The following is a 23,754-nucleotide window of genomic DNA, read 5'->3' as shown; positions in this document are numbered from 1 at the left end:
CATAAGATCCTGTCTTTTGCTGGATCTGAGAAAATACTGAAAGAGGAATGAGAAAGTCCAAAATTCAAAGTCTGATCATATAGAGCACTCTAAAAGTTTGACAGTCTTCAGCAGTATAGTCACATTATTTGTTTAATAGAGTAATAGAATCTGAGGGACTTACGGATCTCTGAAAGGAAATATTCCTGAAGATTAGAGAATAAGGTCATCTTTGTCACGGTCATTCTTTCCTCTCCACCTCTTAGGAAGCCATGAATGTGTCAGAAGTCAACACAGGGGCTGAATTCATACTCCTGAGTTTTCCCTGAACTAGAGAGGTTCAGGTCCTCCTCTTTGTGCTGTTCTCCATGTCTTACATCCTGACACTGATTGGGAATGGAGCCATTGTCTTTGCAGTGAAGCTTGATCACAGAATTCACATGCCCATGTACACTCTGTTGGCAAACTTCTCATTCCTGGAGATTTGTTACATCAACACCACTGTTCCCAATATGTTAAGGAACTTCCTATCTGAAATCAAAACCATCTATTTCACTGCCTGCTTCCTCCAGTTCTACTTCTTCTCCATGGGCATCACTGAGATCTTCTTACTGCCCCTCATGGCTTTTGATTGGTACTTGGCCATCTGCCAACCTCTCCACTATCCTACCATCACGAACAGCCATCTCTGCATGAACTTGGTGGCCCTCTGCTGGGTAACAGCGTTCCTCTGCTATCCAGTCCCTATCTATTTTATCACACAACTCCCCTTTTGTGGCCCCCATACTATTGACCATTTTGTCTGTGACCCTGGTCCCCTATTGGTCCTGTCCTGCACCCCTGCCCCTGGAATTGAGCTTTCCTGTTCTCTATTGAGCTCTCTTATTATCTTCATCACCTTCTTCTTCATCTTTTGGTCCTACACTCTGGTTCTCAGAACAGTGTTGCGTGTCCCTTCAGCCGCTGGCAGACGTAAAGCCTTCTTCACCTGTGGTTCCCACCTGGCTGTAGTGTCTCTGTTCTATGGAACCATCATGATGATGTACATCAGCCCAACCTCTGGAAATCCAACTGGGATACAGAAGATTGTAACTTTGGTGTACTCATCAGTGACCCCACTTGTAAACCTGCTCATCTACAGTCTCCGGAACAAGGACATGAAAACTGCCTTGAGAAAAATTCAGATGTGCACAAAAATTAGCCAAAGCAAATAAGAGCTCATGAGTGAACCAAGATCACAATATTTTTTCCTCACTTCTATTCCAGCTTAAAAAGTAGGTCTTTACCTACTGGCACCTCAAAACACAAAGCCAAATACATCTACTTCTGCCTAGTCAAGTATGGACAATAGTACAACCAATTAAACCAGACCTTACCTTCAAAACAGGACTTGACAGACAGTAACTTGAATTAAATAACCTGGATCTGAACTTTAATCTCTTCTCCTATCCTGACCGCCCATAACTACTTGCCCTTTTATCTGTGATCACTCTCCTCTATTTTGTGCATACATTCTTACACTTGGTTTCTCTGGCCTAATGATCTCTGCTCTACTCCTAGTAGAAGAGAAGAGCATACACACCTTTTTAGCTGAGATTAAAGGAAATTAGTGCCAATCAAATCATAATTGAGCCAAAATTTTGATTTAATTGACATCCAAAGACTAATAATGATCTAAAGCACTGCCTATTTCATAATTATTTGGGGAGGTCTTTAAAAGAATAGATTCCAAGGTCTTTCTCCAAATCTCCTAATTCAGAATATAAAGTAGACCCCAGAAATCCCTATTTTAATGCTGCCCAGGTGATTCTGGCACACATAGACCAGCACCAGTCCACACAGTGATCTTACGGAGCCACTATTTTAAATAAATATGTGACATAGACAGAGAAATAAAAATCTTATATTAGTTGGGAAAAGTGAAAGAAGTTACAGGGAGTGTATAGGTAACTCAAACACTCGTGACAGTGGCAGTAGAAGTTTCTTCTCCTGCCTCTATTTTTAAATCCTCTATTTATTGAATAAGAAATAGATTATATTCTTCTTACCTGTGCAAGATAATTAACATACCTGGAAATAGGTTTACATTTAAAAAGAAGATTAGCATGTAGTGGCAATATACTTTTGAGTTAGTTTCAAGTGAAGAAAGGTTGAGCTGAGCACACAGGCCAAAATGGATCATATGGTAGCTCTATTTTTAGTTTTGTAAGGAACCTCCATACTGTTCTCCATAGTAGCTGTACCAGATTACATTCCAACCAACAGTGCAGGAGGGTTCCCTGTTCTTCACACCCTCTCCAGCGTTTATGGTTCGTAGAATTTTTATTTTTTTTTGGCTACACCATGCAGTATGTGGGATCTTAGTTCTCTGACCAGGGATTGAACCCATACCCCTTGCATTGGAAGCATGGAGTGTTGACCACTGGACTGCCGGGGAAGTCCCAATTGTTTGTAGATTTTTTGATGATGGCCAGTCTGACTGGTGTGAGGTGATACCTCATTGTAGTTTTGATTTGCATTTCTCTAATAATTAGTGATGTTGAGCATCTTTTCATGTGCTTTTTAACCATCTGTATATCTTCTTTGGAGAAATGTCTTTTTAGATCTTCCACCCATTTTTTGATTGGGTTGTTTGGGTTTTTTTGATAAAGAGCTGCATAAGCTGTTTGTATATTTGGAGATTAATCCCTTGTTGGAGAAAACCATAATTTGAAAAGTTACATTCACCACAATGTTCATTGCAGCACTATTTACAATAGCCAGGACATGGAAGCAACCTAAATGTCCATCAACAGAGGAATGGATGAAGAAGATGTGGTACATATATACAATGGAATATAACTCAGCCATAAAAAAAAGAATGAAATAATGCCATTTGCAGCAACATGGATGGACATAGAGATTGCCACACTGAGTGAAGTAAGTCAGACAGAGAAAGACAAATATTGTACGATATCAGTTATATGTGGAATCTAAAAAAAGGTACAAATGAACTTATCTACAAAACAGAAATAGAATTACAGATGTAGACAATAAACTTATGGTTACCAGAGGGTAAGGGGGGTGAGGGATAAATTGGAAGATTGAGATTGACATATACATACTATTTATATATAAAATAGATAACTAATAAGGACCTACTGTATAGCATAGGGAACTCTACTCAATATTCTGTAATGGCCTACATGGGAAAAGAATCTAAAAAAGAATGGATATATGGATATGTACAACAGATTCACTTTGCTGTACACCTGAAACTAACACAACATTATAAATCCACTTTACTCCAATAAAAATTAAATTTAAAAAATGGAAGCAAACAAAAAAAAGCCAGTGATTCTAAGATACTGAGATGAAGACACATGCAGAGGAATTTTATGACAGGTCCAGGTGATTTGACTCAACTATTTGGTCATAAATGAGTTAGTCACTTGGCATCTGGGGTTGATGCATTTCATTCATTCATTCATTCAGTAAACATTTATTTACCTCTTTGATGTGCACTGGGTTTACATCTATGTAGAAGATTAAGTCCAAGCCTTTGTGAAACTTACATTCTAGTGAGGGAGACAGATGATAAGAAGTTAAACACATAAATCTATAATTACGAATTATAACTACCAATTCCAGTAGTTATAATAAATGTAAAAACAATAAAGGATAAAGAAAAAGCAAATTTGTAACTGTATGTGGAGATGGATGTCAACTATAACTAGACTTATTGTGGTAATCGTTTCATGATATTTACATATATTAAATTATGTTGTACACCTGAAACTAACACGTTATATGTCAATTATATCTCATTAAAGCAACAACAATAGAGATTGGTTCAAAATGGCAGAGTAGATGGACGTGCGCTCACTCCCTCTTGCGAAAGCACCAGAATCACAACTAATTGCTAAACAATCATCAACAGGAAGATACTGGAACTCACCAAAAAAGATACCCCACATCCAAAGACAAAGGAGAAGTCGCAATGAGATGGTAGGAGGGGCACAATCACAATAAAATCAAATCCCATAACTGCTGGGTGGGTGACTCACAAACTGGAGAACACTTATATCACAAAAGTCCACCCACTGGAGTGAAGGTTCTGAGCCCCACATCAGGCTTCCCAACCTGGGGGTCCAGCAACAGGAGGAGGAATTACCAGAGAATCAGACTTTGAAGGCTAGTGGGATTTGATTGCAGGACTTGGACAGGACTGGGGGAAACAGAGACTCCACTCTTGGAGGGCACACACAAAGTAGTGTGTGCATCAGGACCCGGAAGAAGGAGCAGTGACCCCACAGGAGAACTGAACCAGAACTACCTGCTAGTGTTGGAGGGTCTCCTGCAGAGGTGGGGGGCAGTTGTGGCTCACCACAGGAACAAGGACACCGGCAGCAGAAGTTCTGGGAAGTACTTCTTGGCATGACCCCTCCCAGAGTCTTCCATTAGCCCAAAGAGCCTGTAGGTGCCAGTGTTGGGTCGCCTCAGGCCAAACAACCAACAGGGAGGGAATTCAGCCCCACCCATCAGCAGACAAGCGAATTAAAGTTTTACTGAGCTCCGCCCAACAGAGCAACACCCAGCTCTACCCACCACCAGTCCTTCCCATCAGGAAGCTTGCACAAGCCTCTTAGACAGCCTCATCCACCACAGGGCAGACAGCAGAAGCAAGAAGAACTACAATCTTGCAGCCTATGAATCCTACAGCACATTCACAGAAAGATAGACAAAATGAAAAGGCAGAGGGCTATGTGCCAGATGAAGGAACAAGATAAAACCCCAGAAAAACAATTAAATGAAGTGGAGAAAGGCAACCATCCAGAAAAGGATTTCAGAATAATGATAGTGAAGATGATCCAGGACCTCAGAAAAAGAATGGAGGCAAAGGTTGAAAACATGCAAGAAATGTTTAACAAAGACTTAGAAAAATTAAAGAACAAACAAACACAGATGAACAACACAATAACTGAAATGAAAAATAGACTAGAAGAAATCAATAGCAGAATAACAGAGGCAGAAGAACAGATAAGTGACCTGGAAGACAGAATGGTGGAATTCACTACCACAGACCAGAATAAAGAAAAAAGAATGAAAAGAAATGAAGACAGCCTAAGAGACCTCTGGGACAAGATTAAATGCAACAACATTCGCATTATAGGGGTCCCAGAAGGAGAAGAGAGAGAGAAAGGACCCGAGAAAATATTTGAAGAGATTATAGTCAAAAACTTCCCTAACATGGGAAAAGAAATAGCCACCCAAGTCCAGGAAGTGCAGAGAGTCCCAGGCAGGATAAACCCAAGGAGAAACATGCCAAGACACATAGTAATCAAATTGACAAAAATTAAAGACAAAGAAAAATGATTAAATGCAACAAGGGAAAAATGACAAAAAACATACAAGGGAACTCCCATAACATTAACAGCTGTTTTCTCAGCAGAAACTCTACAAGCCAGAAGGGACTGGCACGATATATTTAAAGTGATGGAAGGGAAGAACCTACAACCAAGATTACTCTACCCAGCAAGGATCTCATTCAGATTCGATGGAGAAATTAAAACCTTTACAGATAAGCAAAAGTTAAGAGAATTCAGACCACCAAACCAGTTCTACAATAAACGCTAAAAAAACTTCTCCAAGTGGGAAACACAAGAGAAGAAAAGGACCGACAAAAACAAACCTAAAACAATTAAGAAAATGGTAATAGGAACATACATATCGATAATTACCTTAAATGTGAATGGATTAAATGCTCCAACCAAAAAACACAGGCTCATTGAATGGATACAAAAACAAGACCCATATATATGCTGTCTACAAGAGACCCATTTCAGACCTAGGACACATACAGACTGAAAGTGAGGGGATGGAAAAAGATATTCTATGCAAATGGAAATCAAAAGAAAGCTGGAATAGCAATACTCATATCAGATAAAAAGGACTTTAAAATAAAGAATGTTACCAAAGAAGGACACTACATAATGATCAAGTGATCAATCTAAGAAGAAGATACAGCAATTATAAATATATATGCACCCAACATAGGAGCACCTCAATACATAAGGCAACTGCTAACAGCTATAAAAGAGGAAACTGACAGTAACACAATAATAGTGGGAGACTTTAGCACCTCACTTACACCAATGGACAGATCATCCAAACAGAAAATTAATAAGGAAACACAAGCTTTAAATGATACAATAGACCAGATAGATTTAATTGAAATTTATAGGACATTCCATCTGAAAACATCAGATTACACTTTCTTCTGAAGTGCACACAGAACATTCTCCAGGATAGATCACATCTTGGGTCACAAATCAAGCCTTGGTAAATTTAAGAAAATTGAAATCATATCAAGCATCTTTTCTGACCACAACGCTATGAGATAGAAATAAATTACAGGGAAAAATGTAAAAAACACAAACACATGGAGGCTAAACAATACACTACTAAATAACCAAGAGATCACTGAAGAAATCAAAGAGGAAATCAAAAAATACCTAGAGACAAATGACAACAAAACACGATGATCCAAACCCTACGGGATACAGCAACAGCAGTTCTAAGAGGGAGGTTTACAGCAATACAATACTACCTCAAGAAACAAGAAAAATCTCAAATAAACAATTTAACCTTACACCTAAAGGAACTAGGGAAAGAAGAAGAAAGAAAACCCAAAGTTAGTAGAAGGAAAGAAATCATAAAGATCAGAGTAGAAATAAATGAAATAGAAACAAAGAAAACAATAGCAAAGGTCAATAAAACTAAAAGCTGGTTCTTTGAGAAGATAAACAAAATGGATAAATCTTTAGCCAGACTCAGCAAGATAAAGAGGGAGAGGACTCACATCAATAAAGTTAGAAATGAAAAAGGAGAAGTTACAATGGACACTGTAGAAATACAAAGTGTCATAAGAGACTACTACAAGCAACTAACTCTATGCCAGTAAAACGGACAACCTGGAAGAAATGGACAAATTCTTAGAATGGTATAACCTTCCAAGACTGAACCAGGAAGAAACAGAAAATATGAACAGACTAATCACAAGTAATGAAATTGAAAATGTGATTAAAAATCTTCCAACAAACAGAAGTCCAGGACCAGATGGCTTCACAGGTGAATTCTATCAAACATTTAGAGAAGAGGTAACACCCATCCTTCTCAAACTCTTCCAAAAAATTGCAGAGGAAGGAACACTCCCAAACTCATTCTATGAGGCCACCATCACCCTGATACTAAAACCAGACAAAGATACTACAAAAAAAGAAAATTACAGACCAATATCACTGATGAATACAGATGCAAAAATCCTCAACAAAATACTAGCAAACAGAATCCAACAACGCATCAAAAGGATCATACACCATGATCAAGTGAGATTTATCCCAGGGATGCAAGGATTCTTCAATATACACAAATTAATCAATGTGATACACCATATTAACCAATTGAAGAATAAAAACCATATGATCATCTCAATAGATGCAGAAAAGCTTTTGACAAAATTCAACACCAATTTATGATAAAAAATCCTCTAGAAAGTGGGCATAGAGGGAACGTACCTCAACATAATAAAGGCCATATAAAACAAACCCACAGCAAACATCATTCTCCATGGTGAAAAACTGAAAGCATATCCTCTAAGATCAGGAACAAGACAAGAATGTCCACTCTCACCACTATTATTCAACAGAGTTTTGGAAGTCCTAGCCATGCCTATTATAGAAGAAAAAGAAATAAAAGGAATACAATTGGAAAAGAAGAAGTAAAACTGTCACTGTTTGCAGATGACATTATACTATACATATAGAATCCTAAAGATACCACCAGAAAACTACAAGATCTAATCAATTAGTTTGGTAACATTGCAGGATACAAAATTAATGCACAGAAATCTCTTGCATTTCTATACACTAACAACAAAAGATCAGAAATAGAAATTAAGGAAACTCCCATTCACCACTGCAACAAAAAGAATAAAATATCTAGGAATAAACCTACCTAAGGAGGTAAAAGACCTGTACTCAGAAAACTATAAGACACTGATGAAAGAAATCAAAGATGACACAAACAGATGGAGAGATATACCATGTTCTTAGACTGGAAGAATCAACATTGTGAAAATGACTATACTACCCAAAGCAATCTACAGATTCAATGCAATCCCTATCAAATTACCAATGACATTTTTTACAGAACTAGAAGAAAAAATCTTAAAATTTGTATGGAGACACGAAAGACCCAAATAGCCAAAGCAGTCTTGAGGGGAAAAAATGGAGCTGGAGGAATCAGACTCCTTGACTTCAGACTATACTACAAAGCTATAGTAATCAAGACATATGGTACTGGCACAAAAACAGAAATATAGATCAATGGAACAGGATACAAAGCCCAGAGATAAACCCACACACCTACGGTCAACTAACCTATGACAAAGGAGGCAAGGATATACAGTGGAGAAAAGGCAGTGTCTTCAATAAGTGGTGCTGGGAAAACTGGACAGCCACATGTAAAGGAATGAAATTAGAACACTCCCTAACACCATACACAAAAATAAGCTCAAAATGGATTAAAGACCTAAATGAAAGACCGGACACTATAAAACTCTTAGATGAAAACACAGGAAGAACACTCTTTGACATAAATCACAGCAAGATCTTTTTTGACCCACCTCCTAGAGTAACGGAAATGAAAACAAAAATAAACAACTGGGACCTAATGAAACATAAAAACTTTTGCACAGCAAAGGAAACTATAAACAAGACAAAAAGACAACCCTCAGAATGGGAGAAAATATTTGCAAACGAATCAATGGACAAAGGATTAATCTCCAAAATATATAAACAGCCCATGCAACTCAATATCAAAAAAACAAACAACCCAATCAAAAAATGGGCAGAAGAACTAAATAGACATTTCTCCAAAGAAGACATACAGATGGCCAAGAAGCACATGAAAAGATGCTCAACATCACTAATTATTAGAGAAATGGGAATCAAAACTACAATAAGGTATCACCTTACACCAGTCAGAATGGGCATTATCAGAAAATCTACAAATGCTGGAGAGGGTGTGGAGAAAAGGGAACCCTCTTGCACTGTTGGTGGGAATGTAAATTGATACAGCCACTATGGAGAACAGTATGGAGGTTCCTTAAAAAACTAAATGTAGAATTACCATATGACCCAGCAATCCCACTACTGGGCATATACCCTGAGAAAACCATAATTCAAAAAGACACATGCACCCCAATGTTCACTGCAGCACTATTTACAATAGCCAGGTCATGGAAGCAACCTAAATGCCCATCAACAGACGAATGGATAAAGAAGATGTTGTACATATACACAATGGACTATTACTCAGCCATAAAAAGGAACGAAATTGGGTCATTTGTAGAGATGTGGATGGACATAGGGACTGTCATACAGAGTGAAGTTAAGTCAGAAAGAGAAAAACAAGGATCGTATATTAACACACATATGTGGAATATAGAAAAATGGTACAGATGAACCAGTTTGGAAGGCAGAAATAGAGACACAGATGTAGAGAACAAACGTATGGACACCAAGGGTAGAAAGTGGAGGGGTGGTGGTGGTGGTGGTGGGATGAATTGGGAGATTGGGATTGACATGTATACACAAATATGTATAAAATACATAACTAACAAGAACATGCTGTATAAAAAAATTAAATTAAAAAAAGAATAAAGGATAGTATGAATATAGAAATTGTTGGGGTGGGATAGGGCATAGTTTAGATCCAAAAGGTTAGAGAATGCCTTTGCTAGGAAGTGATATTTCAAAGTAAGATAATATAGCATGCAAAGATCTAGGGCAATCAAGTCCCAAGTAAGTAGAGCTAAAAGCCTGGGGTTTTCAAAGAATAAGAAATGTTGATTTGGCTAGTGAGAAGGAAAATGGTATATGAGGCTGGAAAGGTAGGCAGCATCAAATCATCTAGAACCTTCTAGGCCACAATAAAATGTGTTTTATATGAACTCCTGGGGAAGCCTGCTCAATACTATATACTAAGAGGAAGGCTTAATAAAAATCTCTCCTTAGTACAATCCATACCTTCATAAGCTCTTCTTATCTTGGAACTACCTATTTACTTACATATCATTTATATGTGCCTTTATTATGCTATATTCCACTTTGTTCCATTAAGGATCTGATGTACTAAAGTGCACTAAAAGAAAGAATAAAAGAAATATGGATTTAAAAAAGAAAAAGAAGATGATGATTTGTGGACTATAGGATATTATGCTGGCATTAAGTCAAGCCTATAAATGTGTTATGAACTCCCTTTAAAACAAAGTGTGGAATCATCAAAAAGCATCTTCAGTGTTGAAGTTTTTTCAAGTGTTCAGATATGATTCTCTATAAAGTGTTTTTTTTTGAATTAAAAAAATGAAGTGGAGAATGGGGACACATTATCTGTTACATGATTTTCATTAACTGTAAGAAGAAAACAAGTCAGTTCACAGAGAAAGCTAAAATACTGGCATGTAGTTCTGTAATTTCTTTCATACGAAGGAGACTAAGAGATACACTGAACAGTGGTTCCCCAAAATATCTGACATATATACATATAGTTCAATACATCTGCTTCTTACAGCATTTCTTAATAAGATTCAAAGACATTATATAGAAGTATAACTCAGTGGAAGAAATTCTTTCCAGATCTAAGAACTGTGGTCCAAATATCAGCTTTCTGATGATCTGCCTTAATCCAAAAGTCTGACCCTCACCTCACACCTGTCAGAATGGCCATCATCGAAAAGTCTATAGGGCTTCCCTGGTGGCACAGTGGTTGAGAATCTGCCTGCCAATGCAGGGGACACGGGCTTGAGCCCTGGTCTGGGAAGATCCCACATGCCGCGGAGCAACTGGGCCCGTGAGCCACAATTGCTGAGCCTGCGCGTCTGGAGCCTGTGCTCCGCAACAAGAGAGGCTGCGATAGTGAGAGGCCTGCGCACCGCGATGCAGAGTGGCCCCCGCTTGCCACAACTAGAGAAAGCCCTCGCACAGAAATGAAGACCCAACACAGCCATAAAATAAATAAATAAATAAATAAAGCATGACACAAATTAAGCAACGTGAATACCATCAAGCTTTCATCATAAAAAAAAAAAGTCTATAAACAATAAATGCTGGAGAGGGTGCTGAGAAAAAGGAACCCTTGGGGCTTCCCTGGTGGCGCAGTGGTTGGGAATCCGCCTGCCAATGCAGGGGACACAGGTTCAAGCCCTGTTCCGGGAGGATACCACATGCTGCGGAACGGCTGGGCCCGTGCACCACAACTACTGAGCCTGAGCTCTACAGCCCACAAGCCACAGCTACTGAGCCCACAAGCCACAACTGTTGGGGCCCGCCCGCCTAGAGCCCGTGCTCCGCAACAGGAGAGGCCACCGCAGTGAGAAGCCTGCGCACCACAGGAGGAGTGGTCCCTGCTCGCTGCAACTGGAGAGGGCCCGCACAGAGCAATGAAGACCAACACAGCCAAAAATAAAGAAAATAAAATAAATTAATTAAAAAAAGAAAAAAGGAACCCTCCTACACTGTTGATGGGAATATAAATTGGTACAGCCACTATGGAGAACAATATGGAGATTCCTTAAAAAACTAAAAATAGAATTACCATATGATCCAACGATCCCACTCCTGGGCATATATATCCGGAGAAAACTCTACTTGGAAAAAATACATGCACCCCAATGCTCATAGTAAGAGTATTTGCAATAGCCAAGACATGGAAGCAACCTAAATGTCCATCAACAGATGAATGGATAAAGAAGATATAGTATACATATACCATGGAATATTACTCAGCCATAAGAAACAATGAAATAATACCTTTTGCAGCAACATAGATGGATCTAAACATCATCTTACTAAGTAAAGTAAGTCAGAAAGTGAAAGACAAATACTATATGATATCACTTATATGTGGAATCTAAAATATGATACAATGAACTTATTTACAAAACAGAAGTAGACTCACAGACATAGAAAACAAACTTATGCTCACCAAAGGGGAAAGTGCGGGAGAGATAAATTAGGAATTTGGGATTAACATATACACACTTCTATATATAAAAGAGATAAACAGGGACCTACTGTATAACACAAGGAACTATATTCAATATCTTGTAATAACCTATAATGGAAAAGAATCTGAAAAAGAATATATATACATATATATGTATAACTGAATCACTTTGCTGTACATCTGAAACTAACACAACATTGTAAATCAATTATACTTCAATTTTTAAAAATAATCTATTATAGGATAATGCTTTGGTTGACTGATTTGAGGGAGGGTCTAAGGAAGTGGTGGTTTGCTCCAGATTGGATGTTGTCAAAGCAAGGGCAATTCTATGACTAGGTATCTCAACAAATTTTATCTATAGAGAGGGCAGAGAAGGAGAATAAAGCTGTAATTGGCTTTTTAAAAACAAAAGTAGCAGACACTCATTTTAGCCAAGAGAGGAAGATATTTGGTATTTCATGGTTGGCACAGTGACTTTGTTTTTTTCTATGCTTAGACAAAATTATAAAGTAGCTTTGTTTTGTCTCATGTTTGTGTCCAATAACAGAACAGCATGACCTAGCTGAGAGTGTCTGATCAGCCTGTAATAACTTTGAGGTCTAGTTGTGAATGTCAGATCAGTTATGGTCATCTGGGGCTGCATTTATCCCCTTCAGGTTTGTAAGATTCTTCATTGGCCACATGGTAGGCACATTTAGGGAAGTTAGAGATAGACTTATTGGTTGATTAATTAATCAAACAATCAGTTGATTTGTTAATATTTCATTCTATCTGTGAGCGTTTTAAAGTAAGGAAATATATTATTTCATCTTGCATAGAAAAAAAAAAACACAGAAATTAAGGAAGGTCCCAAGGGAAGTGACTAACACGCATAGAGATGTCTCTTGACAGTGTTTTCCTTTTAGCAACAATAAATGGATCCTCAAGGATCAGAAAAACAGGACTTCCTGGCAGGCCCTGCTTATAATCCCTCCATCCTTCAGCAAACACATTCAAGTATCCTTATCACAACAGTTTCCACCTCTTTTCTCCTCTCTGGTTATTGTCAAGAAGACTATCTCTTCTCACTAAGAAAATTAAAAAGAAACTTTTGAGAAGCTTCAGCTTAGAATTCCCTTTGCTGATCCAGGTAACAAGGTTATGTAGTGTTTAACAGAGTAAAGAATCATAATCTACTGGCTTTTACCCACAGCTCTCTTCGAATTTGCTATGGCCATACACATACAACCAATACTTCTTAAGCTCTTACTGGTCAGGCAATGGTCAAGTTACTTCCATAGGAATTTATCTCCTTCAGTTATCTTTATAACAGCCCTTTAAAGAAGGCATAATTATGTGCATTTTATAGCTAAGGAAACTGAGTATTAATTTCCTATGACTAGTAAACAAAAGCTCTTAACTCTAAATCCAATGCTTTTTCTATCATACACAGCTGCCTACCACTCATCCCAGTCTGAAAAATTATCCTTACTTTTAAGTATTTTCCAGAAACAGATTATCCAGTGTTACAGATGTGGCAGCCCCCTCACTGAAACCATACAAACTAACTAAAGGAGGGAATTGAATTGTGATGAGACATCTCTGGCTTGGCTGTAGAGAGAGGGCCAATAAATGGGTACCAAGACTTCTACTATACTAAGCTTTAAGGGAAAATTAAAATATCAGTGAATGTCTTCCTTGTACTGTGTGTGGCATGGCCTGGCTCACTCCGACATAGTCTATCTCAACTTTTCCAGGGTTGACTAATTTAACAAGTAAACCAAAAAACAAGGTGATTGTTGTTAACTCAGTCTAAGTGGCCTGGGTACATAAACACAGACACCATTGTACCCATGTTCATAGTGCCCTCTGTAGTCCATGCAGGGTGAATTTACCAGCCTTTTTTTGTTTGTTTGTTTGGTTGTTTTTTTGACAGCTTCAACTCAGACTTGAGGCAAGTAACATCAGTTTCTTCTGTACAGAGGAGCTCCGTAATAAAAGGTGAGTAGCAATACAATCTAGTTAAATATCTTAGATTGAACATAAAATGGCGATGGCAATTCCTGTTTTCTAGAACACCTTCCTGTTCTCTAGAACAGCTTTGTAAAACTGCCTGGCACAGAATTGCTGAGAGAAAAAGGTTTTACTTAAAAGTCTAACATGATCAGTTTTTCCATTTTTAAGGAGTACTCTGTTGCTGCTTGGAAAACGGAGGGTAGAAGGGCAAAAGTAGAAGCAAGGAGCTGGGTTAGAATGCTGCTGCAGAAGTCCAAGGAAGAAAAAATGATAATCTGAACTTGAGAGATGACAGTAAAGACAGAGGAGTGCATGATATGAGCCATACTTTAGAAACAGAAGCACCCTGCTGATGAGTTGGATGTGAGGGGTAAAAGAAGAAATGTAACATTGAAATAGACCAGACAGAAAGTAAGTTCTTGAACATTAACTAAGCCACTTAAAGTGCTGAAAATATTTTGAGACGATCGTCAAAATGATTAGCACAATATATATATATATATATAAATATATATATAAATATATATAAATATATATATATATATATATATATATAAACTTTTAGAAGCATCCTGCAAAACACTTTGATTAAAAACGCCCCAAGCACAATTAGTAACAAATTATTTTGACCTATTGAAAACTGGGTGACTCTTCTCTAAATTGGTGTTAAACCTGTAGACCTAAAAAGGACTTTTTTTAAACTTTATGGAATTTAAAGTTTATAAGTGACCTTCATATGTTATACCCAATTTTCTTTTGAGTGACTCCTTCTATTCATTAGCAGCTACTGTATCCTTATGGCTCTAACATTTGTTAACAGCCTCCTTCAAAGAACAGGACATTAGAAAAAAATGGTTCAGAAAAGCAGAGAGTTGTTTCAGAAAATACCACATTCTGCATATATACACAATGGAATACTACTCAGCTATAAAAAAAGAATGAAATAATGCCATTTGCGGCAACATGAATGGACCTAGAGATGATTATACTAAGTGAAGTAAGTCAAAAAGAGAAAGACAAATATCATATGATATCACATGTGGAATCTAAAATATGATACAAATGAATTTATTTACAAAACAGAAACAGACCCAGTACACAGAAAACAAACTTACGGTTACCGAAGGGGAAAGGGGGTGGGGAACGGATACATTAGGACTTTGGGATTAGCAGATACAAACTACAGTAAGTCCCCTACATACGAACGAGTCTCGTTCCAAGGGCGCGTTTGTAAGTCCAATTTGTTCGTTAAGTCCAACAAAGTTAGCCTAGGTATCCAACTAACACAATCAGCTATATAGTACTGTACTGTAATAGGTTTATAATACTTTTCACACAAATAATACATAAAAAACAAACACACACAAAAAATAAAGAAAACATTTTTAATCTTACGGTACAGTACCTTGAAAAGTACAGTAGTACAGTACAACAGCTGGCATATAGGGGGTGGCATCAAGTGAACAGGCAAGAAGAGTTACTGACTGGAGGAGGGAGAGGAGGTGGGAGATGGTTGAGCTGAAGGAGCATCAGCAATAGTTGATGGAGGGCAAGCTGCAATTCCACTCACGCCTGACGTTGATGGAATGCACGTTTGCATGTTTGAAAGTTCACAACTTGAGGGTTTGTATGTAGGGGACTTACTGTACTATATATAAAATAGATAAACAACAGGGTCCTACTGTATAGCACAGGGAACTATATTCAATATCCTGTAATAAACCATAATGGAGAAGAATTTAAAACAAAAGAAAATACCACATTCTGAATATTTTCATCCTCAATGAGAATAGTGTAAAATAATGCAAATATATATTAGATATTTCATGTCTGGTTTAAGTTCACCTTCAAGAGATGAATGTTTGGTATCTGAAACTTAATCTCAGTCCCTAGTCACATGTTCTTAAAATCAGATAGGAAAGGGCATTTAGAAAGTGTAAGTTTATGGTACAAGAACCAGAACCTGTTCCTCCCACAGCTGTGGCACTAAAAGACCTCAGGTAATACAAGATATAAACTACCAGGATCTTGGGAAATTTTATTGGCCACATGAGTCCCCCATGTCATTGAAATCATATAAAATCCAGAACTAGATCTGGCTCAGAGATGGAAGCTTTTGTACACATTTTATAAATTTTGAAATATTAATTGGTTTACTAGTCTCCTGTCACAATTTTTCTTCCTCTCCAAAAACAAAACAAAAATACACTGTAATCAACTACCTATCTCCTGACACCTTCTGCCATTTATTCAGGGAGGTCTTATTGCTTTTGAATATTTCAAAGACTATTGTCAGTTTCCTTGGATAACTATGCCAACTCTCAAAAATAACTTATGATTGACTGATTGATTCCAGATAATGGAAAATAGATATGTTTTGTGTTCCTTATACATGTCCTATTTACAGAGGCTATAATAACCAAGACCAAGGTCTGAGTGCAGAATTATTTAACAAAGTTTTTTTAACTCAGAAAAGTATAAAGCTATTATGGAAATGGATAACCATCCAAAGTCATTCTGCCAAGACTGGGAGAGGGAGCAAAAAAATTTCTAATTTTCTCTTCTTTTCAAGTTTCTTGCTACATGTACCTTAACATTAAATCAATAATATCATGTTCTACAGTTTATATAACTAGAATAGGAACCAATGGATTTTGCATAGTCATATTCCCAACCCAGATAATCAAAGACCTGTTTCAACAAGACCAGATTATTGTTGATCCTTTCTCTCAGCTGGGGGATCTCTACCCTAAGTGGCTGGGAACTCTATTAACAGAAGTGAGCTGCGGTTATTTCCTACAATTAATTTGAATGTTTTACTCCTGAAACTGGTAGATTGCATTATCAAACAGAATCAATGCATTAGTTAAGTACTTCAAAAGAGAAAAGTGATTCCAGTAGTCCTGTTCCATGGCCACACAATCTAAATCAGCTTTGTCCACAAGTAGCTGTGTTGGCATGATCTCTTTCTGGAAGCTAAAACAGTGCATTTATTCATTCATTTTATAAATATTTATTAAAAGCTGTCTAAGTGCAAAGCATTATGCTAATTCCCAATCACTTCTTATAAAGTAACTTCTCAGGCAAATTGATTTTGAGCTGATGACAAAGTTCTGTTGAAACTTGCTGCTTAGGAAATGCTCCTGAGTGAGCCACTTCAAAGAATTCTCTCCTGAGAGAGGTATATAAGAAACGTAGGAGTACAGTAAAGACATGTCTTCTTTAGATCATAAGGCTGATCACAACACTCAAAGCTCATATAAGATAAAGGTGGCTGTAAATTACATCATGCATTAAAATGTTCTCCTAAACCAAGTTTGAAGACAGTTTTCTTTATAATTTCCAGAATACTCTCCCTTGAGAGCAAAACAGTTCTGACATAAGCACCTACTCTGAAAAAAAAAAAAAAATACTGCCAGGAAGAAAGAAAAGAAAAGAAAAAAAAAAGAGAAGCCATTAAAATGCAGTCTGTATCTCATTCCCCAGGCTCTGGTAAATAGAGACCTTACCATTAGAAGAGAATGTTGACAATCAGAGCTTTCATATACTGTCAGTGGGAGTGATAAATAGTGCAATAATGATGGAACACTGTTTAGCTTAATCTGCTAAAGTTGAAGATACACACACCCTATGATCCAGCCTACAGAAATGCATGCATGTGTGAACCAGGAAAAAGGAACTATATGTTCAGAGTGGCATTATTCCTAAGAGCTCCAAACTAGAAATAGCCAAAATATCTATAGTACAATGGTTTAATAAGTGGTGGTTTATTCATAGAACGTAATAGTATAGAGTGGTAAAATGGACACACTATAGATACACATAACAACATGAATTTCAAAAAACTTACCTTTGAACAAAAGAAGCCATCCAAATACTATATATACCATTATTTCACTTATGTAAAGTATAAAGACAAGCAAAACTTTAAAATTTTGTTTCAGAATGCATACTTAGCTATTAAAATAAAGAAAAACAGGGAGATGATTACCATCAGGAAAGGAGAATGTTGACAATTGGAGGGACAGGGAGCACAAGAGGAGATTCTAGGGTACAAGTGATAATCTATTTCTTGACCTCAGTGGTAGTTACTGCAGAGTTTTATATATAATGAATTAAATGTTAAGCATGTTTCCATACATTTCACAATAAGTAAACGTCTCTATCTACTGATATTCACTGACTCCTTGTGTTTTTACAATCCAACCACTAAGCCAGGACAGTATTTCAGGATTAGACAAAAATAGTAACTGTTGATATATAAATGTTTATTGCATTCCCCAGGGTGGCTTCAGTGCATATCTGGGTCCCCATCTGTCTTTACAATCATTCAATAATTTGATGGTCTTTTTACAGCTCCCAGACCCATGAAAATCTCCAACATCCCCAACAACTCCAGCACCATCACTGGCTTCATCCTCCTGGGCTTCTCTTGCCCCAAGGAGGGACAGATCCTCCTCTTTGTGCTCTTCTCTGGTGTCCACCTCCTGACCCTCATGGGCAATGGTTCTATCATCTGTGCTGTGCACTGGGATCAGAGACTCCACACCCCCATGTACATCCTGCTCGCCAACTTCTCCTTCCTAGAGATCTGGTATGTCACCTCTACTGTCCCCAACATGTTGGCCAACTTCCTCTCGGACAACAAGGTCATCTCCTTCTCTTGGTGCTTTCTCCAGTTCTACTTTTTCTTCTCCTTGGGTTCTACAGAATGCCTTTTCTTGGGTATTATGGCATTTGATCGATACCTTGCCATCTGCCGGCCTCTACATTACCCTACTCTTATGACTGGCCGTCTCTGCACCAATCTTGTGATCAGCTGCTGGGTGCTTGGTTTCCTCTGGTTCTTGATTCCCATCATCATCACCTCCCAAATGTCCTTCTGTGGATCCAGGATTATTGACCACTTTCTATGTGACCCAGGTCCTCTTCTAGTACTCACTTGCCAAAAAGCTCCTGTGATGGAGCTTGTCTTCTCCACTTTAAGTCCTCTGCCTCTCATCATTACCTTTCTCTTCATCATGGGGTCCTATGCTCTGGTTCTGAGAGCTGTACTGAAAGTCCCTTCAGCAGCTGGACGAAGAAAAGCTTTCTCCACCTGTGGGTCCCATCTGGCTGTGGTTTCATTGTTCTGTGGTTCAGTACTGGTCATGTATGGGAGCCCAACATCTGAGCATGAAGCTGGAATGCAGAAGATTGTGACTCTGTTTTATTCTGTTGTGACTCCACTTCTTAACCCTGTTATATATAGTCTTAGGAACAAAGACATGAAAAAGGCCCTTAAGAAATTTCTGAGACTATAAAAAGTGTTCATCAAAAAGGCTCTTGAAAAAAAAAAAAAAAAAAAGGCTCTTGAGCAATTAGAGCCCCAAGTTGTATTTAACTCATTTACAAAAATTGCATTTAACTCATTTTTAGGTTTAAAAAGTGGTTTTATTCAGATAATTGTTCATCCTAGTATTGACCAAAATTTCAGTCACCTGTGAATATGTATCTGTTGCTTATTTCTTCTCTTGGTTCTTGATCATTTGTCCTCTTTCTTACATGCCTCATTTTTTACTGAATGCTAAACATTATATTTTAAAAATTTAAAAACAATGTAACAAAGTTTTCTTTTAGAAGCAGATAGAGTAAGGCAGATCACTTTGATCTCATTTAAAGAGTATTTTCAGGTGTTTTATTAAAATAATCTAAAACAATTTTGCTCTTATTTCTGGGATGTGACCCTTACTCAGGAACATGACCTTTCAGAGATCTCAACTGCAAGCCTGAACTGTTCTCAGGATACCTCCACCTTAGCGAGCCCTGGTTTCCTATTCCTGTACTCTTTGAAACCCATGACTCCTAAAACCTCTGCTCAGCTCTTTAGCCTCCCAGTTCGCTTTCTCCTAGATTTCTTGAAATCTCATCTTGCACAGAATGCCTAAGAAATCCAAAAATGCCTTGAAAGGAGACTACATCATATTTTGAGCCTCACTTCTCTGTGGTCCTCCTTTCTCCAGTATATTTTCTCAAAGCCTAGCTGCTTTGGCAGCCACAAACACCAAATCCTTTATTTCCTCAGTTTGGTGAAACTACTGCTTTCTGCTGAGACTTTATTCTTCCTTCCCCCTGTTCTTTCTCACATGCCTCCATGTCCCCATATCCTCGCCCTACCCAGTGAGTGTCATTGTCCTCCGGGAAAAACACTCAAGGTGAATGTAGAACTCATCTCCTTGTTCCTCCCTTCTTGGAATTGTAGCCCCTGAAGTCTTGCCTGTGTTGATTGCTCTCCAGTGCCTTCAAGTGCTTGTTTTATGTACTTTGTCCAGATTTTATAGTTACTTTGGTAGAAGGGTTAGTTTAATACAAGCTGCTTAGTCATGACCATAACCAGAAATTCTTTTCTATTATATCTAAATTCCATACATTCTCACTTCTCCCCTCACTTTCAGAAGATGATCTTGCAGCATAATCATGCAAAAACCCACAAATCAGAGACAAGTGAATATAGGGACTGGTATAAACACAAATCTAGGATGTAGACCTCATTTCCTTTTCACTGCAAGCAGCTCCAGATTCCTGAGGATTCCACCCTGCAAACAAGGTGGGCAGGGAGAAAGGGGGTTGCTTTCAATAAAATAAGAAAAACCAGGACCCCAGAGAACCTAACACCACCCAGAAAGAAAACTGAATATTAGCCATCCTTGGAAGTTTGTGGCTATGGTTCAGCTGTTGCTTTGATTACACATAGCATTTTCTCCAATCCTTAATATATTGCCTGCAATATATTCTCCTTTTGGTTCAAAGGTATTTAATTTTCTGCTAAAGACTCTGCCATCCCCTTCCCTTTGTCTCTCATGAATGGACCCCACACACACATATGCACACATAAACACATAAACATATGCACAATCTCATGGTTTTAAACAAAATTTTAAAGTATTTTAATTCTCCAGGATAGACCATATATTAGGGCACAAAACAGCTTTAATAAATTTTGAAAAACTGAAATCATATATATCTTTTCCAGTTAGAATGTAATGAAACTAGAAATCAACAGCAGAAGGAAAACTGGAAAATCGACAAACAAGCAGAAAGTAAATGGGACAGAAAAAATCACAAGGAAAATTACTTTAAAAACCTTTAAACAAATGAAAATAAAAACACAACATACTAAAACATATGGAATGAAAATAAAGCAGTGCTAACAGAGAAATCTGTAACTGTAAATCCCTACATTAAAACAGAAGAAAGATCAACAATAAGAGGAAAGTGAGAAGATCTACAAATATGTGGAAACTAAATAACACACTTCTAAACAACCATTATGTCAAAGGAGAAATCAAAAAAGAAATAAAAAATTATCTCAAAACAAATAAAAATGAAAACAGAACATATCAAATATTATGGGATGCAGCAAAAGCAGTTCTGAGAGGAAAGTTTATAGCAATAAATGCATATATTAAGAAATTAGAAAGATCTCAAATAACCTAACTTTACACCTCAAGGAACTAGAAAAAGAAGAAGAAACTAAGCCCAGAATTAGCAGAAGGAAGGAAATAATAAGAATCAGAGCAGAAATAAATGAACTAGAAACCAGAAAAACAATAGAAAATATCAACAAATCTAAGGGCTGGTTCTTTGAAACGATAAACAAAATCAACAAACTTGTAGCTAGATTAAGAAAAAAAGAGAGAAGACTCAAATAAAACTAGAAATTAAAAAGACATTACAACTAATACTATGGAATAAAATCATAAGAGACTACTATGAAAAATTATATGCCAACAAATTACATAACCTAGAAGAAATGAATACATTTCTAGAAACACACAACCTACCAAGACTGAATCAGAAAGAAATGGAAAATCAGAACAGACAAATAATAAGTAAAGAGATTGAATTAGTAATCAAAAAACTCCCAAAACAGAAAACTCCAGGACCTGATGACTTCACTGGAGAATCCTACCAAACATTTAAAGAAGAAGTAACACCAATCCTCCTCAAACTCCTCCAAAATATCAAGGAGAAGGGAACACTTCCAAATGCATTCTAAGAGGCCAGCATTACTTTGATACCAAAACCAGATAAGGGTAACCCAAGAAAGGAAAACTGTAGACCAATAGCCCTGATAAATAGCCCTGATAAATATAAATGCAAAAATTCTCAACAAAATACTAGCAAAGAGAATTCAAGAACACATTAAAAAGATTATACACTATGACCAAGTTGTATTTATCCCTAGGATGCAAGGATGGTTCAACATACACAAATCAATAAATGTAATATATCACATCAATAAAATGAAAAATAAATCACATGATCATCTCAAAAGACAGAGAAAAAGTTTTTACAAAATAAAGCATCCTTTCATGATAAAACCCTTAAGAAACTGGGTTTAGAAGGAACATATCTCAACATAATAAAGACCATCTACAACAAACCCACAGCTAATATACTCACTGGAGGAACAAGGCAAGGATATCCACTCTCACCAATCCTATTCAATATCGTACTGGAAGTCCTAGCTAGAGAAATTAGGCAAGACAAAGAAAGAAAAGGCATCCAGATCAGAAAGAAAGAAGTAAAATAGTCATTATTTGCTGATAATATAATCCTATATATAGAAAATCTCAAAGAATCTGTTAAAAAAACTATTGGAATTAATCAACAATTTCAGTAAAGTGACAGGATACAAAATCAATATACAGAAATCAATTGTGTTCCTTTACATTAACGATGCTGCATCTGAAAAAGAAATAAAGAAAACCATCCTACTCACAATAGCATTAAAAACAATAAAATACTTTGGAATAAATTTAACCAAGGAAGTGAAAGATCTGTACAAAAAAATTACAAAACTTTGCTGAAAGATATCAAAGAAGACACAAATTAATGGAAAAACATACCATGTTCATGGATCAGAAGAATTAATATTATCAAAATGCCCATACTACTCAAAGCCATGTACAGATTCAACACAACCCCCATTAAAATACCAAAGATATTTTTCACAGAAATGGAAAAAATAATTCTAAAATTTGTTTGGAAGTACAAAACACCCAAGACAATCCTGAGAAAAAAAGAACAACGCTGGAAACATCATGCTTCCATATTTCAAATTATGCTACAAAGCCATAGTAATAAAAACAGTATGGTACTGGCACAAAAATAGACACATTAACCAATGGAACAGAATAGAGAGCCCAGAGTTAAGTCACAGCATATATGGTCAACTATTATACAACAAAGGAGTCAAGAATACCCAACGAGGAACGAACAGTCTCTTCAATAAATGGTGCTAGGAAAACTGGGGAAACATATGTTAAACAATGGAATTGGACCCTTACTCACACCACTCACAAAATTAACTCAAAATGGATCAAAGACTTAAACATAGACCTGATACTATAAAACTTTTAGAAGAAAATATAAGGAAGAAACTCATTGATATTGGTCTTGACAAGAATATTTTTTTTTGGCATGACACCAAAAGCACAAACAACAGAAGAAAAAAACCAACAAATGGGACTACATCAAACTCAAAAGCTTCTGCACAGCAAAAGAAGCAATTAACAAAATGATAATAATGGGAGAAAATTTCTGCAAACCATATACAGATAAGGGGTTAATATTCAAAATATATAAAGAACTCAGTCAACTTAATAACAAAAAAACAAACAACCTGATTTAAAAATGGGCAGAACAACTAAATAGACATTTCTCCAAAAAGGGCAGCAAAATGGC

General features: G+C 37.0%; 2 protein-coding genes and 1 pseudogene across 4 annotated transcripts in view; 2 read left to right on the top strand and 1 right to left on the bottom strand.

Annotated features, from left to right (window-relative positions):
• The window catches only part of LOC137759193 (olfactory receptor 4K2-like), a 133,824-nt gene that overhangs the window by 71,537 nt on the left and 38,533 nt on the right, over positions 1 to 23,754 (bottom strand). The gene's annotated exons all lie outside the window — the stretch shown is intronic.
• Positions 252 to 1,193, top strand: LOC137759159 (olfactory receptor 11H6-like; annotated as a pseudogene).
• Positions 18,344 to 19,328, top strand: LOC137759149 (olfactory receptor 11G2-like). Its single transcript, XM_068535082.1, has one exon. The coding sequence runs from the start codon at positions 18,393 to 18,395 to the stop codon at positions 19,326 to 19,328; it is 936 nt and encodes a 311-aa protein (XP_068391183.1). The 5' UTR covers positions 18,344 to 18,392.

The sequence above is a fragment of the Eschrichtius robustus genome, chromosome 1 (genome assembly GCF_028021215.1).
Source record: "Eschrichtius robustus isolate mEscRob2 chromosome 1, mEscRob2.pri, whole genome shotgun sequence".
NCBI classification, from domain to species: Eukaryota; Metazoa; Chordata; class Mammalia; order Artiodactyla; family Eschrichtiidae; genus Eschrichtius; species Eschrichtius robustus.
The sequence above is the reverse complement of the archived record's forward strand: the minus strand, read 5'-3'. Positions and strand labels throughout refer to the sequence as shown.

What these genes read in the sequence shown, in the direction of transcription:
- LOC137759149 (XM_068535082.1), top strand. Translation starts at nt 18,393, where the DNA reads ATGAAAATCTCCAACATCCCCAACAACTCCAGCACCATCACTGGCTTC.